Source organism: Phaenicophaeus curvirostris, chromosome 24, assembly GCF_032191515.1.
Source record: "Phaenicophaeus curvirostris isolate KB17595 chromosome 24, BPBGC_Pcur_1.0, whole genome shotgun sequence".
Lineage (NCBI taxonomy): Eukaryota > Metazoa > Chordata > Aves > Cuculiformes > Cuculidae > Phaenicophaeus > Phaenicophaeus curvirostris.
This window is the reverse complement of record NC_091415.1, coordinates 5757984-5780677: the sequence shown is the minus strand read 5'-3', so window position 1 is coordinate 5780677 and position 22694 is coordinate 5757984. Positions and strand designations below refer to the sequence as shown.

The window sequence follows — 22694 nt, the reverse complement described above, 5'->3', positions numbered from 1 at the left end:
TGGTCCTGACTGGATCCTGTGGACCAGGAGAGGAGTGACCCCAAAACCCCGGCTCCCACACTTGGCCCCTTGCAAGAGCCATAGAATCATAGAATCACCAGGCTGGAAAAGACCCACCGGATCATCGAGTCCAACCATTCCCATCAATCACTAAACCATGTCCCTCAGCACCTCATCCACTCGTCCCTTAAACCCCTCCAGGGAAGGGGACTCAACCCCCTCCCTGGGCAGCCTCTGCCAGGGACCAATGACCCTTTCTGGGAAAAATTTCTTTCTGATATCTAGTCTGAACCTCCCCTGGTGGAGCTTGAGGCCATTCCCTCTCGTCCTGTCCCCTGTCCCTTGGGAGAAGAGCCCAGCTCCCTCCTCTCCACAACCTCCTTTCAGGGAGTTGGAGAGAGCAATGAGGTCTCCCCTCAGCCTCCTCTTCTCCAGGCTAAACACCCCCAGCTCTCTCAGCCGTTCCTCATCAGGCCTGTTCTCCAGCCCCTTCACCAGCTTCGTTGCTCTTCTCTGGACTCGCTCCAGAGCCTCAACATCCTTCTTGTGGGGAGGGGCCCACAACTGAACACAGGATTCGAGGTTTGGTCTCCCCAGTGCCGAGTCCAGAGGGAGAAGTACCTCCCTGGCCCTGCTGGCCATGCCGTGTCTGATCCAAGCCAAGATGCCATTGGCCTTCTTGGCCACCTGGGCCACTGCTGGCTCATGCTCAGTCGCTGTCAACCAACACCCCCAGGTCCTTCTCCTCCAGGCAGTTTCCAGCCAGACTTCTCCTAGTCTGGAGCTGCTCAGGGTTGTTGTGCCCCAAGTGCAGGACCCGCCATTTGGCCTTGTTAAACCTCATCCCGTTGGTCTCAGCCCATGGATCCAGCCTGTTCAGATCCCTTTGGAGCCTCCATCAAATCCACGCTTCCACCCAGGTTAGTATCGTCTGCAAACTTGCTAAGGGTGACAAGTCATTCAACCGTTACCCTGGGCTGGTAGCCACCAACCCACCTCCCCCGGCCACCCGCCCCCAATCCTGGTGGCCCATTTAGCAGCGAGTGGCATGTGTCCCCCCAAGCCCCACAGTGGCAGCGCAGGCCCCCACCCTCCCCAACAAGACGCTCAGACTAGCTCTCCCCTCGCAGCCATGTTTGTCCCTAAGGCCCCAGCCCAACGCTACAGCTCCGCTTTGGGAGAGGCCACCACCGGCATGAAGACACCGTTCCCATCCTGCTGTTCCCGCCACTCCGGCCCCTCCGCTGTGTCCTCATCAATCTGCCCTGGGATGCGAAAATCGACCGGGATCTGGTCCCGCTTGGGGCTGGGGGTGCGGGGCCGGGGCTCGGCAGGACAACCGGTGCCCTGAAGGAACTGGAGGAAGTTCTCCTCGATGGAGCCTTCTCGGCTGGGCAACCGCAGGTCCTCCTCAGGCGGCTGCTTGAAGAAACAAGTGAGGAGCCGTCCCAGTTCCCCCCGGATCTGCCGGTTGAGGCAGCCATAGAAGAAAGGGTTGGAAGTAAAGCAGAAGTAACCCAGCCAAGTGACCACAGTCTCAGCCGCTGGTCCCACCAAGGGCTGAGTGCTCAGGGCGGTGTAGAGGTGGAAGGAGAAGTAGGGCAACCAGCAGAAGAGGAATTGGCCCCCCACGGCCAGAAGGATGGCAGCTGCTTTGCCCCCACCAAACGTCCTCTGCGGAGTGGTACGAGGAGCTCCCGAGGTAGTAACCATGGTGGAGCGGCTGCTGAGCGACTCGGAGCGCCGTCGTGGTGTCTCCATCCAGGTGGGGAGGGGGCCATGGTGCATGGCAGCCACCCGTGCCACCTTGAACATGCTGCAGTAGACCACCACAATGATGAGGAGGGGCAGGAGGAAGTAGAAAACAGCGAAGAAGATCACAAAGAACTTGCAGTAGGGACCACGGCTCCATTGTAAGGAGCAGCCGCGGCCAGCAGGCACCGGCGGTCGGTCAGGGGACAACCAGCCCAGCACAGGGACGAGGGAGGTGGCCACGGCTTTCAGCCAGATGCCAACGAGGACACAGGCCACCAGCCCCACTGTCATCCTCACCTCATAGCGCATGGGGTGCACCACGTAGTAGTACCGCTCCACGTTGATGGTGGAGATGGAGAGGATGCACATGCTGATGAAGCAGACGCTGAGGAACAGGTAAACACGGCACATGGCCTCACCGAAAACTGGGCTATCGAAGACGGCCGAGCCAGAGAGCATCTCCAGCGGCATCAGGGTGAGGGCGGCCAAGAAGTCCACCAGGCAGAGGTGGAAGACAAAGACGAATTTGCGCAACGCAGGCGTCTTCACGATGACGGTCATGACGGCGGCGTTACCCACGATGGCCGTCAGGTCAATGAGCAGCATGAAGAAGAGCCCCACCGATTTCGAGGCCATGTCTTTGGGTTTGCCGTCAGCTGTGCCGTTGGGGGGCATGGGCCCTGGGGAGGGCTGGAGACCCCGAGCCGCCCTAGAGCCGTTCCAGGCCCACGGGGCGGGCAAGGAGGGCTCCATCCTGTGCCACCGCACCAGCACTCACCGGCCCATTGCCCATCCTCAAGGTGGTTGGGCATCGCCAGGAGGTCACATTCTCACCCGCCTGCTGCCAGCCCTGCGTTGTGGTCCAGGGGTGGGTGCTGGCGTGGTGGTGCCACTCAGAGCACCCAAGGATGACCCCCGGCCCCGCTCATCTCCAGGCACCTGCGGAGAGGGCAGAGCTGTCACTGGGGGGGACACAAAACACTGGGGGGACCCACAAGAGCCAAACGTGGTCTCAGCTCAGCTGTGACCCCGAACCACACCCCCATTGCCCACAGGTCCCCTTCCATGGCCCCCACCAAACCCCTTCCTCAACCACAGTCCTCATTCTCTCCAAAAATGAGCAATTCTGGGGCTAAAGCCCTCAAAGGCCAACGTTTCAACCCAAAACTTCCCAGCAGGAACCTTCGCTCAGGGCTTGGGGACCATGGGTGGTCGCAGGGATGGATGGGTGTCACTGTCACCACAGACACCTGGGTTACCCCTTGTGCTTTAGGAGCCACATGTGATCCGCCACCCAGGATGGGTGCTGCACCCTCATCCAGTAGGTGCTAGAGCCTGCAAAGCAGAGCTTGGGGTGCAGGTGGAGGGCTGAGATCCACCTGGGCAGCCCCCACTCATGGGTGCCCCCCGACTGGGGAGGGTGTCCCCGACCCCGGCACCCCAGGAGCTCTCAGGGGGTTTGATGAGGATGAGGAGGGGGTCCCCAACACCTGAATCCCAGGACTCCTCGGGGGGCTGGTGCTGATGAGGAGGTGGTCTCCAGCCCCTGCACCCTAGAGAGCCTTTGGTGGAGGTGGTGCTGATTTAAGGGGTCCCCAACCCCTGCACCCCAGGAGTTCTCAGGGGGTGGTGCTGGTGGGGAGGGGGTCCCCAACCCCTGTACCCCAGGAGCTCTCTGGGGGTTTGATGATGAGGAGGGCTCCCCAACCTCTGCACCCCAGGAGTTCTCAGGGGGTAGTGCTGATGGGGAGGGGGTTCCCGACCCCTGTATCCCAGGAGCTCTCTGGGGGTTTGATGATGAGGAGGGCTCTCCAACCCCTGCACCCCAGGAGTTCTCAGGGGGTGGTGCTGATGGGGAGGGGGTTCCCAACCCCTGCACCCCAGGAGCTCTCTGAGGGTTTGAGGAGGAGGAGGGGGTCCCCAACCCTGCACCCCTCGGGGGGTGGTGTTGATGGGGAGGGGGCTGCATGCAATGAGTGCCCCCCCTCCCGCAGTGATACCCCCGGCTGGGGTCTCCCCACACCCCGTGGGGGTCCCCCACTCCCTGCCCAGCCGCATCCCTCCCCCCACCCCCGCAGCCCCTGGGCATCGCCCCGGTGGGTCGGCCCGGCCGCGGCACCTACCCTGGGGGGCTGCATGGGTCCGGAACGGGGGGTCCCGGGCCGGGAGGTGCCCGTGGGCGCCGGGGATGCTCGGGGCCGGCGGGCGCGGAGCCGCTGCGGCGAGGGATGCTCGGTACCCGCGCCGCTGCTGGGTCCTAAGCGCCACCCGCCAGCACCGCGGTACCCGGGCACGGCCCCCCCCCCCCGCCCCCCCGAGCCTCCCCCGCAGCCGCGGGACCCCGAGATCGGGAGGTGGCGACCGGCTGGAGCTCGGCTGTGTCCCCCCCCCTCCCCGGGATGCGGGATGGAGGGTGTGTTTCCCCCCTCCCCGGTTCTTACCCCGCGTGTTTCTCCGTGCCTCAGTTTCCCCAGTCGCCTGGGGAAAGGATGGGAAGGTCACTGGGTGGGGGGGGAGCAGCCCCTCCGGGGCCATGGGTGGGAAGGCAAAGTGGGAGATCGGGGAGGGGTATGAAGAAAGGGACCCTGGGATGGGGGAGCGGTGGGAAGGAGGGGTTGGGGGCTGGTCTGCAGTGGGGGGCACAGAGCAGGGATGGGTGCAGGGGGACACAGTGGGCCGGGGAGGGGCGGGGGGGCACTCAGAGGGGCCATAGAGGCCCTCAGCTCTGCTCTCCCCCAGCCCAGTGCCCTTTCCCTTGCTCCCAGTTCAGCAATAGAGCAACTGGGATGAGGACGGTGTCCCCCTCCAGTCACTCTCTGTGCCTCAGTTTCCCCGTGGCACAGCTTACAAGGGCGAGGGGGGGTGTCCCCATCACATCCAAGGCCTGGCATCCCCCAAAAGCCTGTCCAGGCTGCAAACTTTCTCCTGGCAGTGCCCTGGGCCCTATCCCGTGGGTGCTGGGGTGGGGGGACACGCACCCAAGGGGTCCCATCCCTGGGCCGGTGCGTGGTGGGTGATGAGCGGCTGGCGGGCGAGGCGGACGATGCGTGGCCCTGCCGCAGGCCCCGCACGTCACGTGTCCATTGCTAGGTTACAAGAACCCAAAAATAAATCCATCCAAACCAGATTAGAAACGTGGGACCTCGGATGAACTGGCCCGTGTCATACCCAGGTCCGGAGACGGTTACCGGTGCCTCCCCGGGCACCACCAGCACCCGTCACAGGATCTTCTGGTGAGCAGGAATGTTGGGGACCCACAGGCACCCATCGCCTGCCCTATGCTCATCCTCTGCTCTGGATCACCCTGCACCCCAGGGAAAGCCCTGGGGACCTCCACTTTTTTTTCTGGTAACGTGTGTGTGCACCAAAACCAGGAGGGCACCTAAACCTGCCCCCCTCAACCTAGGTGCTCACCCCACCAACCCACCTTGCCTGGCCACCCGTCCCCAAACCTGGTAGATGGTGGCCACCTATCCCCAAACTTGGTGTCTGGAAGTCACCAACCCACCTCCCTCAGCCACTCATCCCCAAACTCGGTGGCTGGTGGCCACCAATCCACCTCCTCTGGCCACCCATCCCCAAACCTGGTAGGCAAGTGCCATCATGCCGGTGTAGACATGGGTTCAGCTGTGCTGACCCCACCCCAGCACCCCAGTGTTTTGGGAGTGTCCCCACAGTGAGGTGACGCAAACCTCCCCGACTCTGTCTGTCCAGAAAGGGGAGGTAGGGGTCTCCACAACCCCTTGCTCCAAGCCCCCAGAGTGCATCCTGAGAAGATGGCTTTGTGGGTTTTTTCTCCTCCCTGGAGAAACTGAGGCAGGGAGCCAGCGCTGCTCCTGCCCTGTCACGCTGATGCCAGGCAGACTGATGGCTTCGGTGTTTCCTGCCACCCGAGCATCAATAATTCAGGCCCTGAGAGGCTGAGCCACTGCAGCAAAGCCTCGCAGCCACCTGCTGATCCCTCTCAACCCTCCCCTCCATGTCACCCTGGTGCACCTGGCACCCCAGCATCCCGATCCCCAAGCATGCCACTAACCCAGCACGCGGGCACCCCAGTCTCCGAGCACCCCTCTATCCCAGCACTCCAGCACCCCAGAACCAAGACACTGTGACCACCCTGCCACCCCAGCACCTCACCTGGAATCTTTTTATGCCTGCACTCACCATCCTGCCACCCTGGCACTCCAGCACCATATAACCCTGGCAGCTGGGCAGCGTGGCACCCTAATACCCCAGCACCCCGGTACTGAGCACCCCAGCACTCTGGGATACCAGCCCCAGCATCCCAGCATCCCAGCATGCTGGTACCACAACGCCGGGGCACTCGGGCACCCTGGCATACCTGTGTGCCCCAGCAGCCCAGCACCCCAGCAGCCCAGCACCCCAGTACCACCACACCCCAGGACTCCAGCCCCTGGTCACCCTGGCATAGCCACACCCCAGCATTGCTGCACCCCAAAAGCAATCCTGGCACCTTGGCATACCTGTACTCCAGCACCCCTGCACCCCAGCCCCTGGTCACCCTGGCATACCTGTATCCCAGCACTGCTGCACCCCAAAACACCAGCACTCTGGCATAACTGTACCCCAGCACCCCACCATCTGGGCATCCTGGCATACCTGCTCTCCAGCACTGCTGCACCCCAGAAACCCAGCACCTTGGCACCCTGGCATAACGGTACCCCAGCATCTCAGCAGCTGGGCACCCCAGCATACCTGTACCCCAGCACTGCTGCACCCCAGAAACCCAGCACCCTGACACCGTGGCATAATTGTACACCAAGAGCCTTGCACCCCACCACCCCAGCACCTTGTACCCCGGCACACGTGTACCCCAGAACCCTGGCACACCCGAACCCCTGCACCCCAGCAGTCAGGCACACTGGTAGCCTGGCACAAGTGACTGGCTCCTCCAGCTGTGCCAGAACAGCTGGAGAGCCCTGGGTGAGGATGGAGACACCGAGGTCAGCACAGCTACTAAGTCTCTGCTCCGCACGCAGGGTAAGCGTGTTTGCATGTGTGTGCACATGCCCAGGGCTCTGTGTGTGCACGCGTGTGTGTGCACACGTGTATGTGCATGTGCTGGAGGGGCTTCACACGTGCACACATGGGTCCATCTGTGCGTGTGCACACACACACACGTGAACCTGGCGGGTTTGCACGCGTGCGTGATCAGGGGGTGCACATACATGCGATGTATGTGACACACATGTACCTGACACACGCGTGTGCACCTCTCCAGTGTACGTGTGTGTACCCTGGTGCACATCCCTGCAGGGGGGCAGCTGGCACCAATCCTGCCTGTCATGTTCCCTGCAGGATGGGGTGCTGAGCTGGCTCCCCGTGGATTCCTGGGTCCCCCCAAGGTCCCCACTCCAGTGGCACAAGTGGTGGGCTGGGGGGTCGGGGTGCTGGGTGGAATCCGGGCTGGGCAGCGGGTGCTGGGCAGGGATTAGCGCCCGGATTACAGCAGAGAATTTGACAAAATTCAAAGGACAAAATCAAAGGACAAACTTCCCTGCCAGGAGGGGTGGGAGAGATGGTGGCATTCCCTGCCAGGATGGGGTGGCACCTGCTGGGGTGCAGGGAGAACAGGGTGAGGGGCACCCTGGGGACCCCCTGCTCCTTGTGTCAGGGGCTCACCTTTAACTATACACACACCCCCGCCCGCCCCCCCCCCCCCCCTTGCATAAAAAGCTGCATCATCTCAGTGCGGTTTGTTCTGGCTTCTTTGCCTCTAATTTTGGACCCAAAACCCCCAGCACAAATCTTCTGCATCTAAAAATATGCCGGGATGCAGAGACAAGGCCACAAGGGGGGGTTGGGGGAGGTCACGGGGCGCTCCAGCTTATCAGCACCCCGGGATCTCCCCCCACCCCAGGGCAGGATGTGTCCCCCACACCCCAGGCGTGGTGGGTGGCACTGGGATGGGGTTGGTACTGGGGAATTAGGCTGGAATGGGGCGTGAGGGCCAGTACAGGTGATAGAGACCAGCACCGCAGGATGGGGAAGGTGCTGGGGCAGCACAGAATGATTGCGGGGGGCATTGGGGTTGGGGATGGAGATGGGATGGGGTTGGGCCTGAGGTGGGGTGAGGATGGAGGGGGGGATGGGGTTAAGGGTGGGGATGAAATGGGATGGATAGGGTGATGAGGGTGGGGATGGATTGGGGATAGGGATGAAGAATGAGCAGAATGAGGACAAGATGGGGTGGAGTGGGAATGAAATGGGATGGGATGGGATGGGATGGGATGGGATGAGGAAAGGGATAGGGATCTGGATGGGGGTGGGCATGGAGGTCGGGATGAGGATGGGGATGAGGTGGGGGATGAGATGGTATGGGGATGAGGATGGGGATAGGGTTGCGGATGAGGATGGGGATAGGGTTGAAGATGAGGATGGGGATGGAGATGAGGATGAGGATGAGGATGGGGATGAGGTTGGGAATGGGAATGGGGATGAGGTGGGGGATGAGATGATATGGGGATGAGGATGGGGATAGGGTTGGGGATGAGGATGGGGATGGAGACGAGGATGGGGATGAGGTTGGGAATGGGAATGGGGATGAGGATGGGGATAGGGTTGAAGATGAGGATGGGGATGGAGATGAGGATGAGGATGGGGATGAGGCTGGGAATGGGAATGGGGATGAGGTGGGGGATGAGATGATATGGGGATGAGGATGGGGATAGGGTTGGGGATGAGGATGGGATGGAGATGAGGATGGGGATGAGGTTGGGGATAGGGTTGAAGATGAGGATGGGGATGGGAACGGGAATGGAATGGGAATGGGGATGGGGATGGGGATGGGGATGGGGATGGGGATGGAGATGGGGATGAGGATGGGGATGTGGATGGGGATAGGGATAGGGTTGAAGGTGAGGATGGGGATGGGGCTGAGGATGGGGATGGGTCAGGGATGGAGATGGGGATGAGGACGGGGAAGGGGATGATGTTTGCGATCGGGATGAGAACAGGGACAGGGATGCGGATGACGATGGGGATGGCTCGGGGATGCTGCGGGGTTGCGGATGGGTTGCCGGGGGGGGGGTGGGCTCAGCCGGGGCTCTCCGCGCGGTCCACGAGGGGTTAAGCGGGCGCGGCGGCGGCGGCCAATGGGATCGCTCCGTGCGGGGAGCGCCGAGACGGGGCCGCCCCCGACCCTGCCCCGGGGCCGTGGGGCTCCCGGGCCGCCCCGAGCCCGCGGCTGCGGCCGGCTGCGCTCCCACCGGCTCCCAGCGGCTCGGTTCGGCTGCGCTCGGCTCCGCCCGGCCGCGCTCGGCTCGCTTCGGCTCGGTTCGGCTGCGCTCGGCTCCGCTCGGCTGCGTTCGGCTGCGCTCGGCTCGGTTCGGCTGCGCTCGGCCGCGCTCGGCTCGGTTCGGCTGCGCTCGGCTCGATTCGTCTCCTCTCGGCTGCGCTCGGCTCGGCCCCGCTCCGCCTCGCTCGGTTCGGCCCGGCCCGGTTCGGCCTCGCTCGGCTCGGCTCGGCCTCCAACCCGGCCCCGGTCCAGGCCCGGTAACGCCCGAGAGGCGCGGGGAGCATCCTCGGCGCGCTCCGTGCCCAGCGGGGCCGGGGGGGGCGGGGGGGGTGGACAGGGGGACAGGGGGCGAGCGGTGACCTCGGGGGACAAAGCCACCCCGCACCCTGGCACCGAGCGAGGAAGGTGCACGCGGTCACACCGGTCAAAGCCACCTCCCCATGGCACCTGCAGTGACACTGGGTGACAAAGCCACTCCATGCGGCATTACTGGGTGACCGAGCCACTCTGCCGTGACACCAGGTGAGCAGCAAGCCTGGTACCTGCTGGGATCCCACATCATCAAGCCACCCCACGTCGTGACGTCAGGTGAACCTGGTGCAGACGGGGGTCGCTGGGTGACCGAAGCCAACCGGCGGCGGGGACACTGGGTAAGCAGCGAGCTTGGTGCGTGTTGTGACACGAGGTGACCGTAGCCACACCAATGCAGCCACTCTGGGTGACCAAGACACCCTGCGCCGTGACACCAGGTGAGCAGCGAGTCCAACGTGTGCTGTGACACCAGGTTGACCAAGCCACCCTGTGCCAAAGCCACCACATAGCGTGTGCTGTGACACGAGGGGACCGAAGTCATGCCATGTGGCCACAGTGGGTGACCAAGACAGCTTGCACCGTGACGCCGGGTGAGCAGTGAGCCCAGCGCATGCCATGACACCGGGTGACGGAAGCTACGCCGTAGTGTGTGCTGTGACACCAAGTGGCCAAAGCCACCCTGCACCGTGACACCAGAGGACCAAGCCACTCTGTGCCGTGACAGCAGACGAGCAGCTGGACTGGCACATGTGACACTGAGTGACCAAAGCCACCCCACAGCACATGCTGTGGCACTGGGTGACAAAGCCATCCCCCCTCTGCGGCACCGTGCGACCAAGCTGTTGAGCAGTGAGCTCGGCGCTTGCTGTGACACTGGGTGACAGAAGCCATCCTGCGCAGTCAACCCTGTGCTCCCAGCCCACTGCTCTGGCTGTCCCGAGCCAGCGCCCCCGTCCCCAGCGCCCGTGTGACACCGTGGGACAAGGTGCAGCCATGGAGGGAGCTGGGGGTCCGGGGTTCCCTCTGCCACTGCTGCTGGTGCTGCTGTGGCCGTGGGGCTCGGACGGTGGGAGCTGCCCCTCGCACTGCGTCTGTGCCTCCAACATCCTGAGCTGTTCGCAGGCGGCGCTGAGCTCGGTGCCAGCGCACCTGCCCCGCTTCACCGCCGTCCTCGACCTCAGCCACAACAACGTGAGCCGGCTGCGCGCCGACTGGACGCCCGGGCGGCTGGCGCACCTCCACGCCTTGCTGCTCAGCCACAACGGGCTCTCCTTCGTCTCCACCGAAAGCCTTCGCCCACGTCCCCCACCTGCGGCATCTGGACCTCTCCTCCAACCGCCTCCGGGCGCTGGAAGAGAACCTCTTCAGCGACTTGACGGAGCTGGAGGTCCTCCTCCTCTACAACAATGAGATCTCCACGGTGGACCGCACCGCCTTCGATAACCTCGTCCGCCTCCGTAAGCTTTACCTGGGGCGAAACCGCATTACCCGCTTCCCGCTGGAGCTGCTGCGCGACGGCAGCCGCTTGCCGCAGCTGGCCCTGCTCGACCTCTCGGCCAACCGCCTGCGCAGCGTGCCCGTGGGCGAGCTGCAGGCGCTGCCCGCCTGGCTGCGTGACCGCCTCTACCTGCACGGCAACCCGCTGGCCTGCGACTGCCTCCTTTTCCAGCTGGTTGCCCGCGGGCATCACCGCCGGCTGAGCGCAGTGGTGGATTTCCAAGAGGAGCTGCGGTGCTCCTTGCCTGCCACGCCGACGCCCGTCGAGATCAGCATCCTCGACCTGGCCGGCCGGCAACCGCTCAACTGCAGCGAGGCGCAGGAAGCCGTGCTGGAAGCCCACCTGGGTGACACCGTCGCCTTGAGCTGCGACACGCGGTTGCAGGGGGTGCGCAGCCGGCACTGGGTGACGCCGGGAGGCGAACGGGTGTTGGAGGAAGGGGGCAACGGCAGCGCCGCTCTCCTGGCGAACGGCAGCCTGCAGCTGCGGGCGCTGCGCCCCGAGGATGCCGGCACCTATGCCTGCTGGGTGGCAGGGCCTCTCCTCAACGAGACCCTTTATGTGGAGCTGCTGGTGCACAACTTCACCCTGCACGGCCCCCACGACACCCTCAACACCGCCTACACCACGCTGGTGGGCTGCATCCTCAGCGTGGTGCTGGTGCTCATCTACCTGTACCTCACCCCTTGCCGCTGCTGCTGCTGCCGCGGCACCGAAAAGTCGCCGGCACCCCGCGACGACAGCATCAACTCCTCCGTCCTCAGCACCACCCCAAACCACGCCGCCAGCGTCCCCGGGGAGCCTTGTCGGTCCAGCTTGGCCTCTGCCACCGGCCCAGGGCAGAACGGCAGGTTCGACGTTGGGGGGACCCCCCAGCCGCCCCCCCGGCACCCCAAGGCACAGAGGAAGGTGTCAGATCCAGACTCGGTCAGCTCTGTCTTCTCCGACACCCCCATCGTGGTGTAGTGAGGGGACATCGCAGGGACGGTCCCCAGGACATCCCCAGGCCAGGAGGGAAAGCCTGGAGCCCCGCTGCCATGTCCCCAGCCTGAGAGGGGGGGGACACCTGCCATCACCCCCGCTGCGTCGCTGCTGTCCACCCATCCCGGCCTCCAACAAGGTCACCACCGCCACACTGGGACCGCGAGGGACAAGGCGGGGGGGTCTGTGGGGACAACGTGGGGACACCGGACACTGCAGGACTGCAGGTGCCAGCACTGGTACCGGATTAACAGGTGTCCCCCGCCCCAGCGGGGGGACAGAAGCAGCCCCACCCTGTGACACCCAGGTCCTTCCACCCCTGCGCCTTCCTGGCATGCGTCCTGCAAAGCATGAGTCCTGACAGGAGGGGATATAACCCCCTTGGGGACACACGGGGTGCAACCCCCCCCGGAAACACCCTTCTGCCCCCCCGCTCCCCACAGCTGCAAGCAAAGCACCCCCACGCCACAGGGAATGGGACCCCGGGGACTCCAGCACCCCCCATCCTGTGTCCTTGCAGACCAGCCCGTGTCCCCTGTGTCCCCCCAAGCTGGGCCGCATCTCCCCCGCGCTGGCAGCCGCCTGTTGATGCCTTGGCCAAATAAATGCGTTTCCCATCGTGCCTGCGTTTTGGGGTGCTAAAGCAGGGAGGGGGGAGGCCTACTGGGGAACGCAGAGGGTTTGGGGACAACCCCAGGATGAGGGGGTCAGGCTGAGCTGGGACCAGTGCTGCCACCGTGGCCCCAAGCTGGGGTGCGGGGGGTGCACAGGGGGAATGGGGGAGCAAGGTGTGGGGGGGTCAAACCAGTGGGGGTGAGGCTTGGGGGTCCACAAAGGGCACTGATGGTGGGGGGTTGCCCTGGGGAAGCCCCTCTGTCCCTATAGGGGGCAGCCAGGGCCACCCCTGTCCCTCTGTCACCTCAGGGCTCCTGGGGGTGTCCCCTGTCCTCCCAGCCTCTGCTCCATGGGGCTACCCCCTCCCCTGTGACACTGGGGACACCCCAGCTCTGCCCCCTCCTGTGTGACACTGGGACACCCCAGCCCAGTCCCCAACCCCCCAGGAACCCCCCCTTGCCCTCTACTACATGGCTTTTTTAACTTTTTCCTTCTGCTTTTTTTATAAAAAGAACCCAAAACAGCAATAATAACTCTTATAAATATCCGCAGCCAGTGGTGGCCAGTGGTGGCCCCGTGGCCGGTGCCCCCCCGCCTCCCGGGGGCTGGTTTAGCAGCAAGAGATCAGAACTGAGAGTCTTGAGGTATTTGGCTTGAGGTCGGAGTTCCCTTCTCACTTCCTTGCGGTGTTGGTGGTTTTTTTTCCCCCCACTTTCATCAATTTTCGGCATTTTCCAGGTCAGGGATGTGGGGGACACCGTGTCTGGTGGTCCTGGTGGCCCCGGTGGCCCCTCCGTTAATGGGCTTTGGACTGCGGGAGAGGAGAGGGAGAAGTCAGTTACAGGGAGACCCTCAGCCTCCTCTTCTCCAGGCTAAACACCCCCAGCTCTCTCAGCCGCTCCTCATCAGGCCTGTTCTCCAGCCCCTTCCCCAGCTTCGTTGCTCTTCTCTGGACTCGCTCCAGAGCCTCAACATCCTTCTTGTGGTGAGGGGCCCAGAACTGAACACAGGATTCGAGGTTTGGTCTCACCAGTGCCGAGTCCAGAGGGAGAAGAACCTCCCTGGCCCTGCTGGCCACGCCGTGTCTGATCCAAGCCAAGATGCCATTGGCCTTCTTGGCCACCTGGGCCCCTGCTGGCTCATGCTCAGTCGCTGTCACCAACACCCCCAGGTCCTTCTCCTCCAGGCAGTTTCCAGCCAGACTTCTCCTAGTCTGGAGCTGCTCAGGGTTGTTGTGCCCCAAATGCAGGACCCGCCATTTGCCCTTGTTAAACCTCATCCCGTTGGTCTCAGCCCATGGATCCAGCCTGTTCAGATCCCTTTGGAGCCTCCCGACCCTCCAGCAGATCCAGCTACCACCCAGCTTAGTGTCACCCACAAACTTGCTCAGGGTGCCCTCGATGCCTTCATCCAGGTCATTGATAAAGACATTGAACAGGGCTGGACCCAGCACTGAGCCCTGGGGACACCACTTGTCACTGGCCTCCAGCTGGAGTTAACTCCATCTCCCACCACTCTCCGGGCCCTCCAGCCAACCAGTTTTCCACCCAGGAGAGCGTGTGCACTGACCCCCCCAATCCCTCGTGGTCCTGGTGGCCCCATCCTCGCACCCGACACCTCTCTGCACCCCCAAGGCCCCCCAGTCTCCCAGCCCCAAGCCGCCTCCATTGTCCCCCCCATCTCAGCCCTACCTTCAAGCTGCTCCGCTTCTCCTCGAAGGTCGGGGGGGTCCCCAGCTTCTTCCTGCGGACGGAGCCCCCCGAGTCGGGGGGGGCTGGGGGGGCAGGCGGGGGGGGCACAGCTTTGCCTTTGCCAGGCCGGCAATACGTGGCCAAATTCTTGCGTTTCTTCACCTCATCCTCAGAGATGCAGCGCGGGGGAGGCAGCAGGGGGGGCTCCCCCGGGTTTTGGGGTTCGGGGGGGGCAAATCGCTTCACCCGTGTCGCGCCGTTAACAACAGGGGGGGAAGAAGCAGCTGGGCAACCCAAAGGAGTGGCTTTCATTTGACCAGGGGAGGGCAAAACCTGGCAGGGGGCAGGGTTAGCTTTGCCCCCGTCCCCCAAATTGGTCCGTTTATAAGGGGGGGGCCTGGCGGTGAGGGGGGGCTTCCGTTTGCGGGTGTCCAAAGCCGCTCTGCTGGCCTTGGTGGAAGGCAACTTGCTGAAGGAGGGCGAGGGGGTGTTGGCGGGGAGGGGGGAGGTGATGGCCTGCGTGCCCCCCCCGGCGCTCTCGGGGTGGCTGCAGGCAGCTGCGGCCGGTGGGGACCCCCCCGGGTAGTTGGGGCTGGGGGGGAGATGGGGGCCGGGGGGGGCCAGAGCCGCAGCCGAGGGACGGGGGGCGGCGGGGTCGCAGGGGGGAGCGGCAGCTGGGGGGGGCACCAGGGGGGCGTGGAGAGGGGGGTCGGCAGCTGGAGGGATTTTCCTGGGGGGTTCAATAGGAGAAGTGAGATGGGGGCCCTCCAAAATCCCACGTCCAGCCCAGGACACCCACCTCCCTCAAAATCCATGACCCCACCACATCCCCTTGTCTGGGGCGGGGAGGGGCGAGATGGGGCCCCCAAGAATCCCCCCCAAATCCCTGACCCCTGCCACATCTCCCCAGCTCAAGTGGGAAGGGGATGAAATTTAACCCCCCCTAAATCCCCACTCCCATTTCGCCCCCCGCCCCCTCCTACTTCAGGCAACCCCCTCCATGCTGCACTGGGACCCTGGGGAGGGGAACCCCCACTTTGGGGTTGAGTGGCACCCGCTGCCCCCCTGACCGCCTCCCCCAGCACCCACTGACCCCAGCTGGACCCCATCACCAGCTGCACCCCCAGCCCCTACTGCCCCATCACCAGCTGCCCCCCTAGCCCCTGCTGCCCCCATCACCTGCTGCCCCCCCAGCCCTTGCTGCCCCCCCAGCCCCTGCTGCCCCCCATCACCAGATGCCCCCCCAGCCCCTGCTGCCCCCATCACCAGATGCCCCCCCAGCCCTTGCTGCTCCCCATCACCAGCTGCCCCCCCACCCTTGCTGCCCCCCATCTCCAGATGACCCCCAGCCCCTGCTGCCCCCATCACCTGCTGCCCCCCCAGCCCTTGCTTCCCCCATCACCTGCTGCCCCCATCACCTGCTGTCCCCTCAGCCCTTGCTTCCCCCATCACCTGCTGCCCCCCCAGCCCTTGCTTCCCCCATCACCTGCTGCCCCCATCACCTGCTGCCCCCCAGCCCTTGCTACCCTCCATCACCTCCTGTTCCCCATCACCTGCTGCCCCCCAGCCCTTGCTGCCCCCTATCACCTGCTGCCCCCCCAGCCCTTGCTGCCCCCCCAACCCTTGCTGCCCCCTATCACCTGCTGCCCCCCCAGCCCTTGCTGCCCCCTATCACCTGCTGCTCCCAGCCCTTGCTGCTCCCCATCACCTGCTGCCCCCCCAGCCCCTGCTGCTCCCCATCACCTGCTGCCCCCCCATCACCTCCCACCCCCCATCACCCCAGCTCCTGCCCCCCCGGCCCCCCTCACCTCCACCTGTGGGAGCTGCGGTGCCGCTCAAGCATGGAGCCCAGCGCTGAGCAGAAGCGGTCGAGGCGCCGGTTGAAGACGTAGCAGCCTGGGCTGACCAGGCGGCTCCCGAAGGTGCAGAACTGGGACACACACACACACCCACACACCCATGACACCCCTAGTCAGCATGGCCCCCCCAGTGCCCCCCCCGAGCACTGGGATGGAGCATCGAGGGGGCTGTTGGCGAGGCTGGGGGTCCCCATCCCACCACAGGGTCCCCCTCTCACCGCTTGTGGCCGTGGCGGGCGTGTGGGGTGCGGGGGGCGCTCCTCACCCCCCTCCTCCTCACTGTCCTCGCTTGACCCCCGGTTGCCCACCTTGGGCAAGGGGAGGGGGAACAGCCCCCTGCCCCCCTCCCCGGAGGCAGCCAGCGCGTCCTCGCCGTCGCTGTCGGAGGAAAGCCGCGACCTGCACCGCAGAGTGGGGGGGGGCAAGAGATTTTTGGGGTGCCCCATATGGCGGTGTCACCCCCCCGCAGCCCAGTCCTCACCTGGGGAGGGGGCAATGGGAGTGTGGGGGCTTGGCTTGGCAGGGAGAGGTGCTGGGGGGCACGGTGAGGGGCTGTGGCGGAGAGAGGGGGTCCGGCTGCGGGGGGGGCAGCTGCTCCTTGGCAGGGGGGCTCCTCTCTTTTGGGGTCTCGCCCTTGCGTGCGCTGGCCTTCAGCTCGGCCACTAGCACATCAAAGTCCTTGGCCCGACCCTGCACCTCGCGCCGCTGGTGGACCGAGTGGATCTGTGCCGGGAGGCAGCAATGAAGGGGTCAGAGGGGGTGAGAAAACACCCCCAGGACCCCCCCAGTCCGCTTCCCACCCACCACCCCCCGGCACCCCGCTACCTTGCAGGTCAGCAGGCGGGTGCAGATCTTCTTGGTGTCGGGGTTGAGCACCCCACACTGCCTGTTCAGGTCGCACTCCTTCCCTGTGGGCACAGAAAGGCAGCGGGGATGCCGGGGGGGGCCCCGGGGGCGGCCGGGGCGAGCTGTTCGGAGGGGGGTGCAGGGGGGCTAATGCTTTGCCCCTGCCATGTCCTGCCCTGGTTGAGGTTTGCATGGCAGGATGGGAACAGCGGTGGTGGGGGGCACAGCCTCACCAGGATCGCTGCCGGCCGTGGGCATGGAGGAGGCTGGGGGGGGTCACCCCTGCCCCCCCAGCCAGGCTGGAGATGGAGACCCTCCCTCACTGAAGCGAGAGGCCACAGCACCCCCAATCGAGGAGGGCCAACAGCCCCCAGAGTCCGTGGGGTGGAAGGGCCGCCGTCTCCAGACCCCAGCATCCCCCTCTGCAAAATGGGGTGAGGGGCAGGAGATGGTGGCCCCCCCCCCACCCCAAGTACCCAGCCCCAGAGTGAGCCCCCGCGCCCCATTTCACCCCAAGCCTGGGTTCTGCTCACAGCATCGCACCCGCGAGTAACCGCGGCATCTGTCCCGCTCCCATAACTGGGCAGGGGGGACACAAACAACACGAGGAGGTGGGGGGGTGGTTCAACCCTGGCTCACGCTCTTGCCGCACGCCGCCACCGCCGCTCCTCCGCGCCAGCCGGCACCGCGGGCACCGACCCTATAACCTGCCGGGTGAACGGAGCTGCGGTCAGGGCACGGCTCCTCCGCACGCAGCACGAGAGGTGGAAGATGCCCCCTCGGTACCTACCCCGCTGCCAGACCCGGCTGCCAGAAAAACAGCCCCGGGATGCCACGCTGGGAGCCGGTGCCGCGTGGCACCGACCTGCCGCCCCCACCCCGTCGCCGGCAAGGAAAGGGGGGACTCACGCGCCAGCTTCTTGTGGGATCTGGGGGGAGGCTTGGAGGCACCCGCGTCCTTCTCCCCCGGGGCAGGCACACTCTCTGGTTTGCACCCGGGGCCGTCGGCGGGCATCGCCAAATCCCCCCCGCCCCCAGCCGGCCCCGGGGGCTCTTTCGGCACCGCGGCGGTGGCGGGTTTCCCCAGGGGTTCCTTGGAGTTGGTGGGTACGGCTTTGGGGGGCACCTTGATCCTGTGCCCATCTGCTTTGGGCACACTGGGAATCTTCTCCAGGTTGACCACAGGCACGAACAAGCTGGGGAAAGAATTTGGTGAGGGTTCAGAGCGGCTCAGCGGCACGGAAAGAGCATCGCTGCCCGTCCCGGCGCTCACCAGAGGTTGTTGTCCTTGTCCGGCCGCTCGGGAAGGGGCTGGGCTCGCCCGTGGGCACCGAGGGGCTTTTCCCGTGGGGCTTTGGCCGTGCCGGGGATCACACCGGCTGCCGGCTGCCCGTTGACGGCGACGTGGCACTTGGTGTTGGCGCGGGCGTACAGCTTGCTGAGAGGGCCGTGGCGGCGTTCTGCCGGGACAGGGTGGGGTGGGACGGGATAGATTGGATGGGATGGATGGCACAGGACGGGACGGGATGGCAAAGCCTGACGTTAGCCCACACCAGGGCTCCTACCGCTGCGAGCCCCCCAAACCCGGGCTGTGCCTTCCCATGCCCCTCCCGGTGCCGAAGGGGACTCTGCGGAGGGGGGATAGCGTTCCCAGAGCCCCTGGCTCACCACAGTGCTTCTGGAAGGCCTGGGGCTTCACCACCTGGCTGCAGTGGTTGCAAACCACCAGGTAAAACTCGTCATGCGCCGGGCAGTGGCCAAAGATGTTCATGTCTGCAGGGTGAGAGGTCGGTGAGCGGCGCGGCACGGCTCTCGGTGCCGGGGAAGCGTCACAGCTCGAGGGTCTGGGCTGGAAGGCCAGCACAACCCCGAAACACCAGGTTTTCTCCCCAAAGGAGGGAGCTTACCTTCCTTAATTAGGGTCATGGCCTCCAGTTTCTTGCCACAGCTCTTCCCACTCTCCTCCAGCTCCAACCCTGATCCTGCCAGAGACAAAATTCCATCAGCAGCGGTCGGCATGGGAATTGTCCCAGCTTTCCTGGGCCGCATCCAGCATGGGGTGTGACTGCTGAGTACCAGCTACCAAACACCCTCTGGCGCTACCAGAACCATTAAACTGGCTCAAATTAGACCAGGGGGATGGGATGGAACCATCATTGCCTCCGAGGTGCCCATTTTAGCCTGGAGAAGAGGAGGCTGAGGGGAGACCTCATTGCTCTCTATAACTCCCCGAAAGGAGGTTGTGGAGAGGAGGGAGCTGGGCTCTTCTCCCTAGTGACAGGGGACAGGACGAGAGGGAATGGCCTCAAGCTCCACCAGGGGAGGTTTAGGCTGAACATTAGGAAAAAAATTTTCACGGAAAGGGTGATTGGTCCCTGGCAGAGGCTGCCCAGGGAGGGGGTTGAGTTACCTTCCCTGGAGGTGTTTAAGGGACTGGTGGACGAGGTGTTGAGGGACATGGTTTAGAGATTGATGGGAACGGTTGGACTCACTGATCCGGTGGGTCTTTTCCAAACTGGTGATTCTATGATTCATCCTGCCATCCTGCACTGGACCCTGCTGACAGCCCAGTGCTGCTGGGGACAGCCCTGTCCTGGCTGGGCTGGGACTGGGATCAGTTCCTGCTGCCTGGGGACACCCCAGGGACACCCCAGCTCCTGCCAGCTGTACCACGCTCTGCTGCAGGGACGCCGGTGCCCACCGGGCCAGCAGTGACAGTGTCCTGGTCAGCTGTGCCATACTGGGTGCCCAGTCCACTCTGGCCATGTTATACTGGGACCCCAGTCCTGTCCAGTTGTGGTATGCTGGGTGCCCAGTCCCATCGAGCCATGCCATACTGGGACCCCAGTCCTGCCTGGCCACACCACACTGGGTGCCCAGTCCCATCCAGCTGTACTATACTGGGCACCTAGCTGTGCCCAGCTCCCCAGTATGCAGTACCCAGTTCCCAGTGCACACTGCCTGGTTCCCAGTGCAGGGTAACCCAGCACCCGGCACCCAATGCCTGGGGCTCCCAGCACCCACTGCCCGGTTCCCAGCTCCCACGCTGGGGCACCCAGTGCCCTCTGCCTGCTCTGGGGTAACAGTGGCAACTGGTTCCCAGCCTGGGTACCCAATTTTCCTTCCAGGCTACCCAGTTCCCACCACACCTGGAGACACCTGGCACCTGGGATAGGGTTGCTGGTAAATGGTTCCCAGTAACGGGGCAGGGTTCCCAGTGACCAGACTGGGGTGCCTGGTGCCAGCTCTGGCTGCCGAGTGCAGGATGCCAGGTTCCTGGTACAGGATGCCCAGTGCAGGATGCTGGATGCCCGCATCCCAGTGCAGGATGCCCAGTTCCCAGTGCCAGCTGCCCAGTGCAGGATGCCAGGTGCCCGGTTCCTGGTTCTGGCTGCCTGCTGCCCAGTGCAGGGTGCCCTACACCCAGTGCCCGGTTACCGCTGCCCGCTGTGGGAGGCTGTGTGCCTGGTGCCTTGTGCCAGGCACCTGCTGCAGGATGCTCAGTTCCCCCTGCCTGCTGCCTGGTTCCCACCACCCCATGCAGGATGCCCCGTGCCCTATGCCTGGTACCCAGTGCATGATGTCCTGTGCACGATGCCTGGTGTAGGATGCCTGGTTCCCGGTGCCAGTTCCCACTGCCTGGTACCTAGTGCAGGATACACTATGCCCAGTGCCCTATGGCCAGTTTCCACTGCCCAGTTCCCAGTGCAGGATGCCTTGTGGTGGGTGCCCCGTGGTGGGTACCCTGTGCCCAATGTAGGATGCCTGGTACCTGGTGCAGGATGCTCTATACTGGGTACCTGCTGCCTGGTACCCAGTGCAGGATGCTCTATACTGGGTACCCGCTGCCTGGTGCCCAATGCAGGATGCTCTACGCTGGGTACCCGCTGCCTGGTACCCGGTGTGGGATGCTGTATGCTGGGTACCTAATGCCTAGTGCCCAATGCAGGATGCTCTACGCTGGGTGTCTGCTGCCTGGTACCCGGTGCGGGATGCCACGTGCCTGGTGCAGAATGCCCTATGCCCAGTGCCTGGTGCAAGATGCTCTGTGCCTGGCGTGAGATGCCCAGTACCCAGTTCCCACTGCTGCCTTGTGCCTGGTGTGGGATATCCTATGACTGGTGCCCAGTTCCCACTGCCAGCTGCCTGGTTTCTCCCGCCTGGTGCAAGATGCCAGGTGCAGGATGCCCAGTTCCTGCTGCCCGGTGCCTAGTGCAGTATGCCCAGTGCCCAGTGCAAGGTGCCCGATGCAGGATGCCTCATGCCTGGTGCCTGGTTCGTGCTGCCTGGTGCAGGATGCCTGATGCAGGATACCCAGTGCAGAATGCCCTATAGTCCAGTGCCCTGTGCCAGATGCCCACTGCCTGGCGCAGGATGCCCAGTTCCTGGTGCCGTCTGACTGGTTCCTGCTGCCTGGTGCGGGATGCCTTATGTCTGGTGCCCAGCTCCCAGTGCAGGATGCCCGGTACCCAGTGCCCTCTGCCCAGTACAGGATGCCCAGTACCCTATGCAGAATCCCTGGTGTGGGATGCCCTCCGCCCGGTGCTGCCTGACCTGTGCCCGGTGCCCAGTGCGGGATGCTCTGTGCCCTGTGCTGACTGCCCAGTGTGGGATGCCCAGTGCGGGATGCCTGATGCATTATGTGGGATCCCTGGTGCGGGATGCCCAGTACAGGATGCCTAGTGCGGGATCCCCAGTGCGGGATGCCTGGTACCCAGCTCCCAGTGCAGGATGCCCGGTACCCAGTGCCCTGTGCCTGCTGCTGCCTGACTCGTGCCCAGTGCGGGATGCTCTGTGCCCTGTGCTGAGTGCCTGGTACAGGATGCCCAGTGCAGGATGCCTGGTGCGGGATGCCCGGTGTCCTGTGCGCGATCCCCGGTGTGGGATGCCCTCTGCCCAGTGCTGCCTGACCTGTGCCCGGTGCCCAGTGCGGGATGCTCTGTGCCCTGTGCTGAGTGCCCAGTGTGGGATGCCCGGTGTGGGATGCCCAGTGCGGGATGCCTGATGCATTATGTGGGATCCCTGGTGCGGGATGCCCAGTACAGGATGCCTAGTGCGGGATGCTCAGCGCGGGATGCTCTGTGCCCCGTGCCGAGTGCCCGGTGCAGGATGCCCTCCGCCCGGTGTGGGATGCCCGGTGCCCTGTGCGGGATCCCCGGTGCGGGATGCCTGGTACCCAGCTCCCAGTGCAGGATGCCCGGTACCCCGTGCCCGGTGCAGGATGCCTGGTGTGGGATGCCCGGTGCTGCCTGACCCGTGCCCGGTGCGGGATGCTCTGTGTCCCGTGCCCGGTGCCCGGTGCCGCCCGGCTGGGCTCTCGCAGCGCCCCCGCCCCCCGCCGCCCCTCACCCGGCTCCGCCGGCGGCCCGGCCCGCTGCACCCAGGCGCTCCAGCTCTGCCCCGCGAACTGCTCGGGGCTGGGCAGCCGCCGCTCCGCCATCGCCGCCGCCGCCGCGCGCCCTCGCGCCGCCATCGCCGCCGCCACCGCCGCGGGAGCGCGCACAGCCCCCCCCACTCCGCCCCGCACCGCGCATGCGCCGCGCAACCCCCCCACCGGACCCGCCCCGGGGCACCGGGACACACCGGGACACACCGGGACTCAGAGCATCCCCAGCCCCGGGACACACCGGGACACACCGGGACACACCGGGACTTAGAGCATCCTCCGCCCCGGGACACACCGGGACACACCGGGGCTCAGAGCATCCCCCGCCCCACGGCACCGGGACACACCGGGACACACCGGGACTTAGAGCATCCCCAGCCCCGGGACACACCGGGACACACCGGGACTTAGAGCATCCCCCGCCCCGGGTCACACTGGGACACACCGGGACACACCGGGACATACCGGGACTTAGAGCAACGCCAGCCCCGGG

General features: G+C 64.9%; 3 protein-coding genes across 3 annotated transcripts; 1 reads left to right on the top strand and 2 right to left on the bottom strand.

The window, feature by feature from the left end:
- Positions 1-1128: 1128 nt before the first annotated feature.
- GPR61 (G protein-coupled receptor 61) lies at positions 1129-4215 on the bottom strand. The gene is made up of 2 exons (XM_069875787.1): positions 4197-4215; positions 1129-2694 (listed from the first exon to the last, which is right to left on the bottom strand). The coding sequence occupies exon 2, from the start codon at positions 2506-2508 to the stop codon at positions 1162-1164; it is 1347 nt and encodes a 448-aa protein (XP_069731888.1). The 5' UTR covers positions 2509-2694; positions 4197-4215; the 3' UTR covers positions 1129-1161.
- Positions 4216-9380: 5165 nt separating this feature from the next.
- On the top strand, positions 9381-12409 carry AMIGO1 (adhesion molecule with Ig like domain 1). The gene is given in 2 exon segments (XM_069875785.1): positions 9381-10612; positions 10614-12409. Coding segments are annotated over 2 exon segments (1470 nt in total). The 5' UTR covers positions 9381-10318; the 3' UTR covers positions 11790-12409.
- A 546-nt stretch (positions 12410-12955) lies between these two features.
- ATXN7L2 (ataxin 7 like 2) lies at positions 12956-22291 on the bottom strand. The gene is made up of 11 exons (XM_069875818.1): positions 22165-22291; positions 18723-18797; positions 18484-18588; positions 18089-18275; positions 17725-18011; positions 16795-16877; positions 16451-16692; positions 16188-16368; positions 15919-16040; positions 14111-14840; positions 12956-13230 (listed from the first exon to the last, which is right to left on the bottom strand). Exons 1-11 carry the CDS (start codon positions 22286-22288, stop codon positions 13216-13218), a joined length of 2151 nt encoding a protein of 716 aa, XP_069731919.1. The 5' UTR covers positions 22289-22291; the 3' UTR covers positions 12956-13215.
- Positions 22292-22694: the final 403 nt, after the last annotated feature.

Coding starts and splice junctions, on each gene's coding strand:
- GPR61 (XM_069875787.1), bottom strand. CDS start 2,508: ATGGAGCCCTCCTTGCCCGCCCCGTGGGCCTGGAACGGCTCTAGGGCG.
- ATXN7L2 (XM_069875818.1), bottom strand. CDS start 22,288: ATGGCGGCGCGAGGGCGCGCGGCGGCGGCGGCGATGGCGGAGCGGCGG. Junction 18,589..18,722: donor CATGACCCTAATTAAGGAAG/GTAAGCTCCCTC, acceptor CTCACCCTGCAG/ACATGAACATCTTTGGCCAC. Junction 16,369..16,450: donor TCCCATTGCCCCCTCCCCAG/GTGAGGACTGGG, acceptor TCTGCGGTGCAG/GTCGCGGCTTTCCTCCGACA.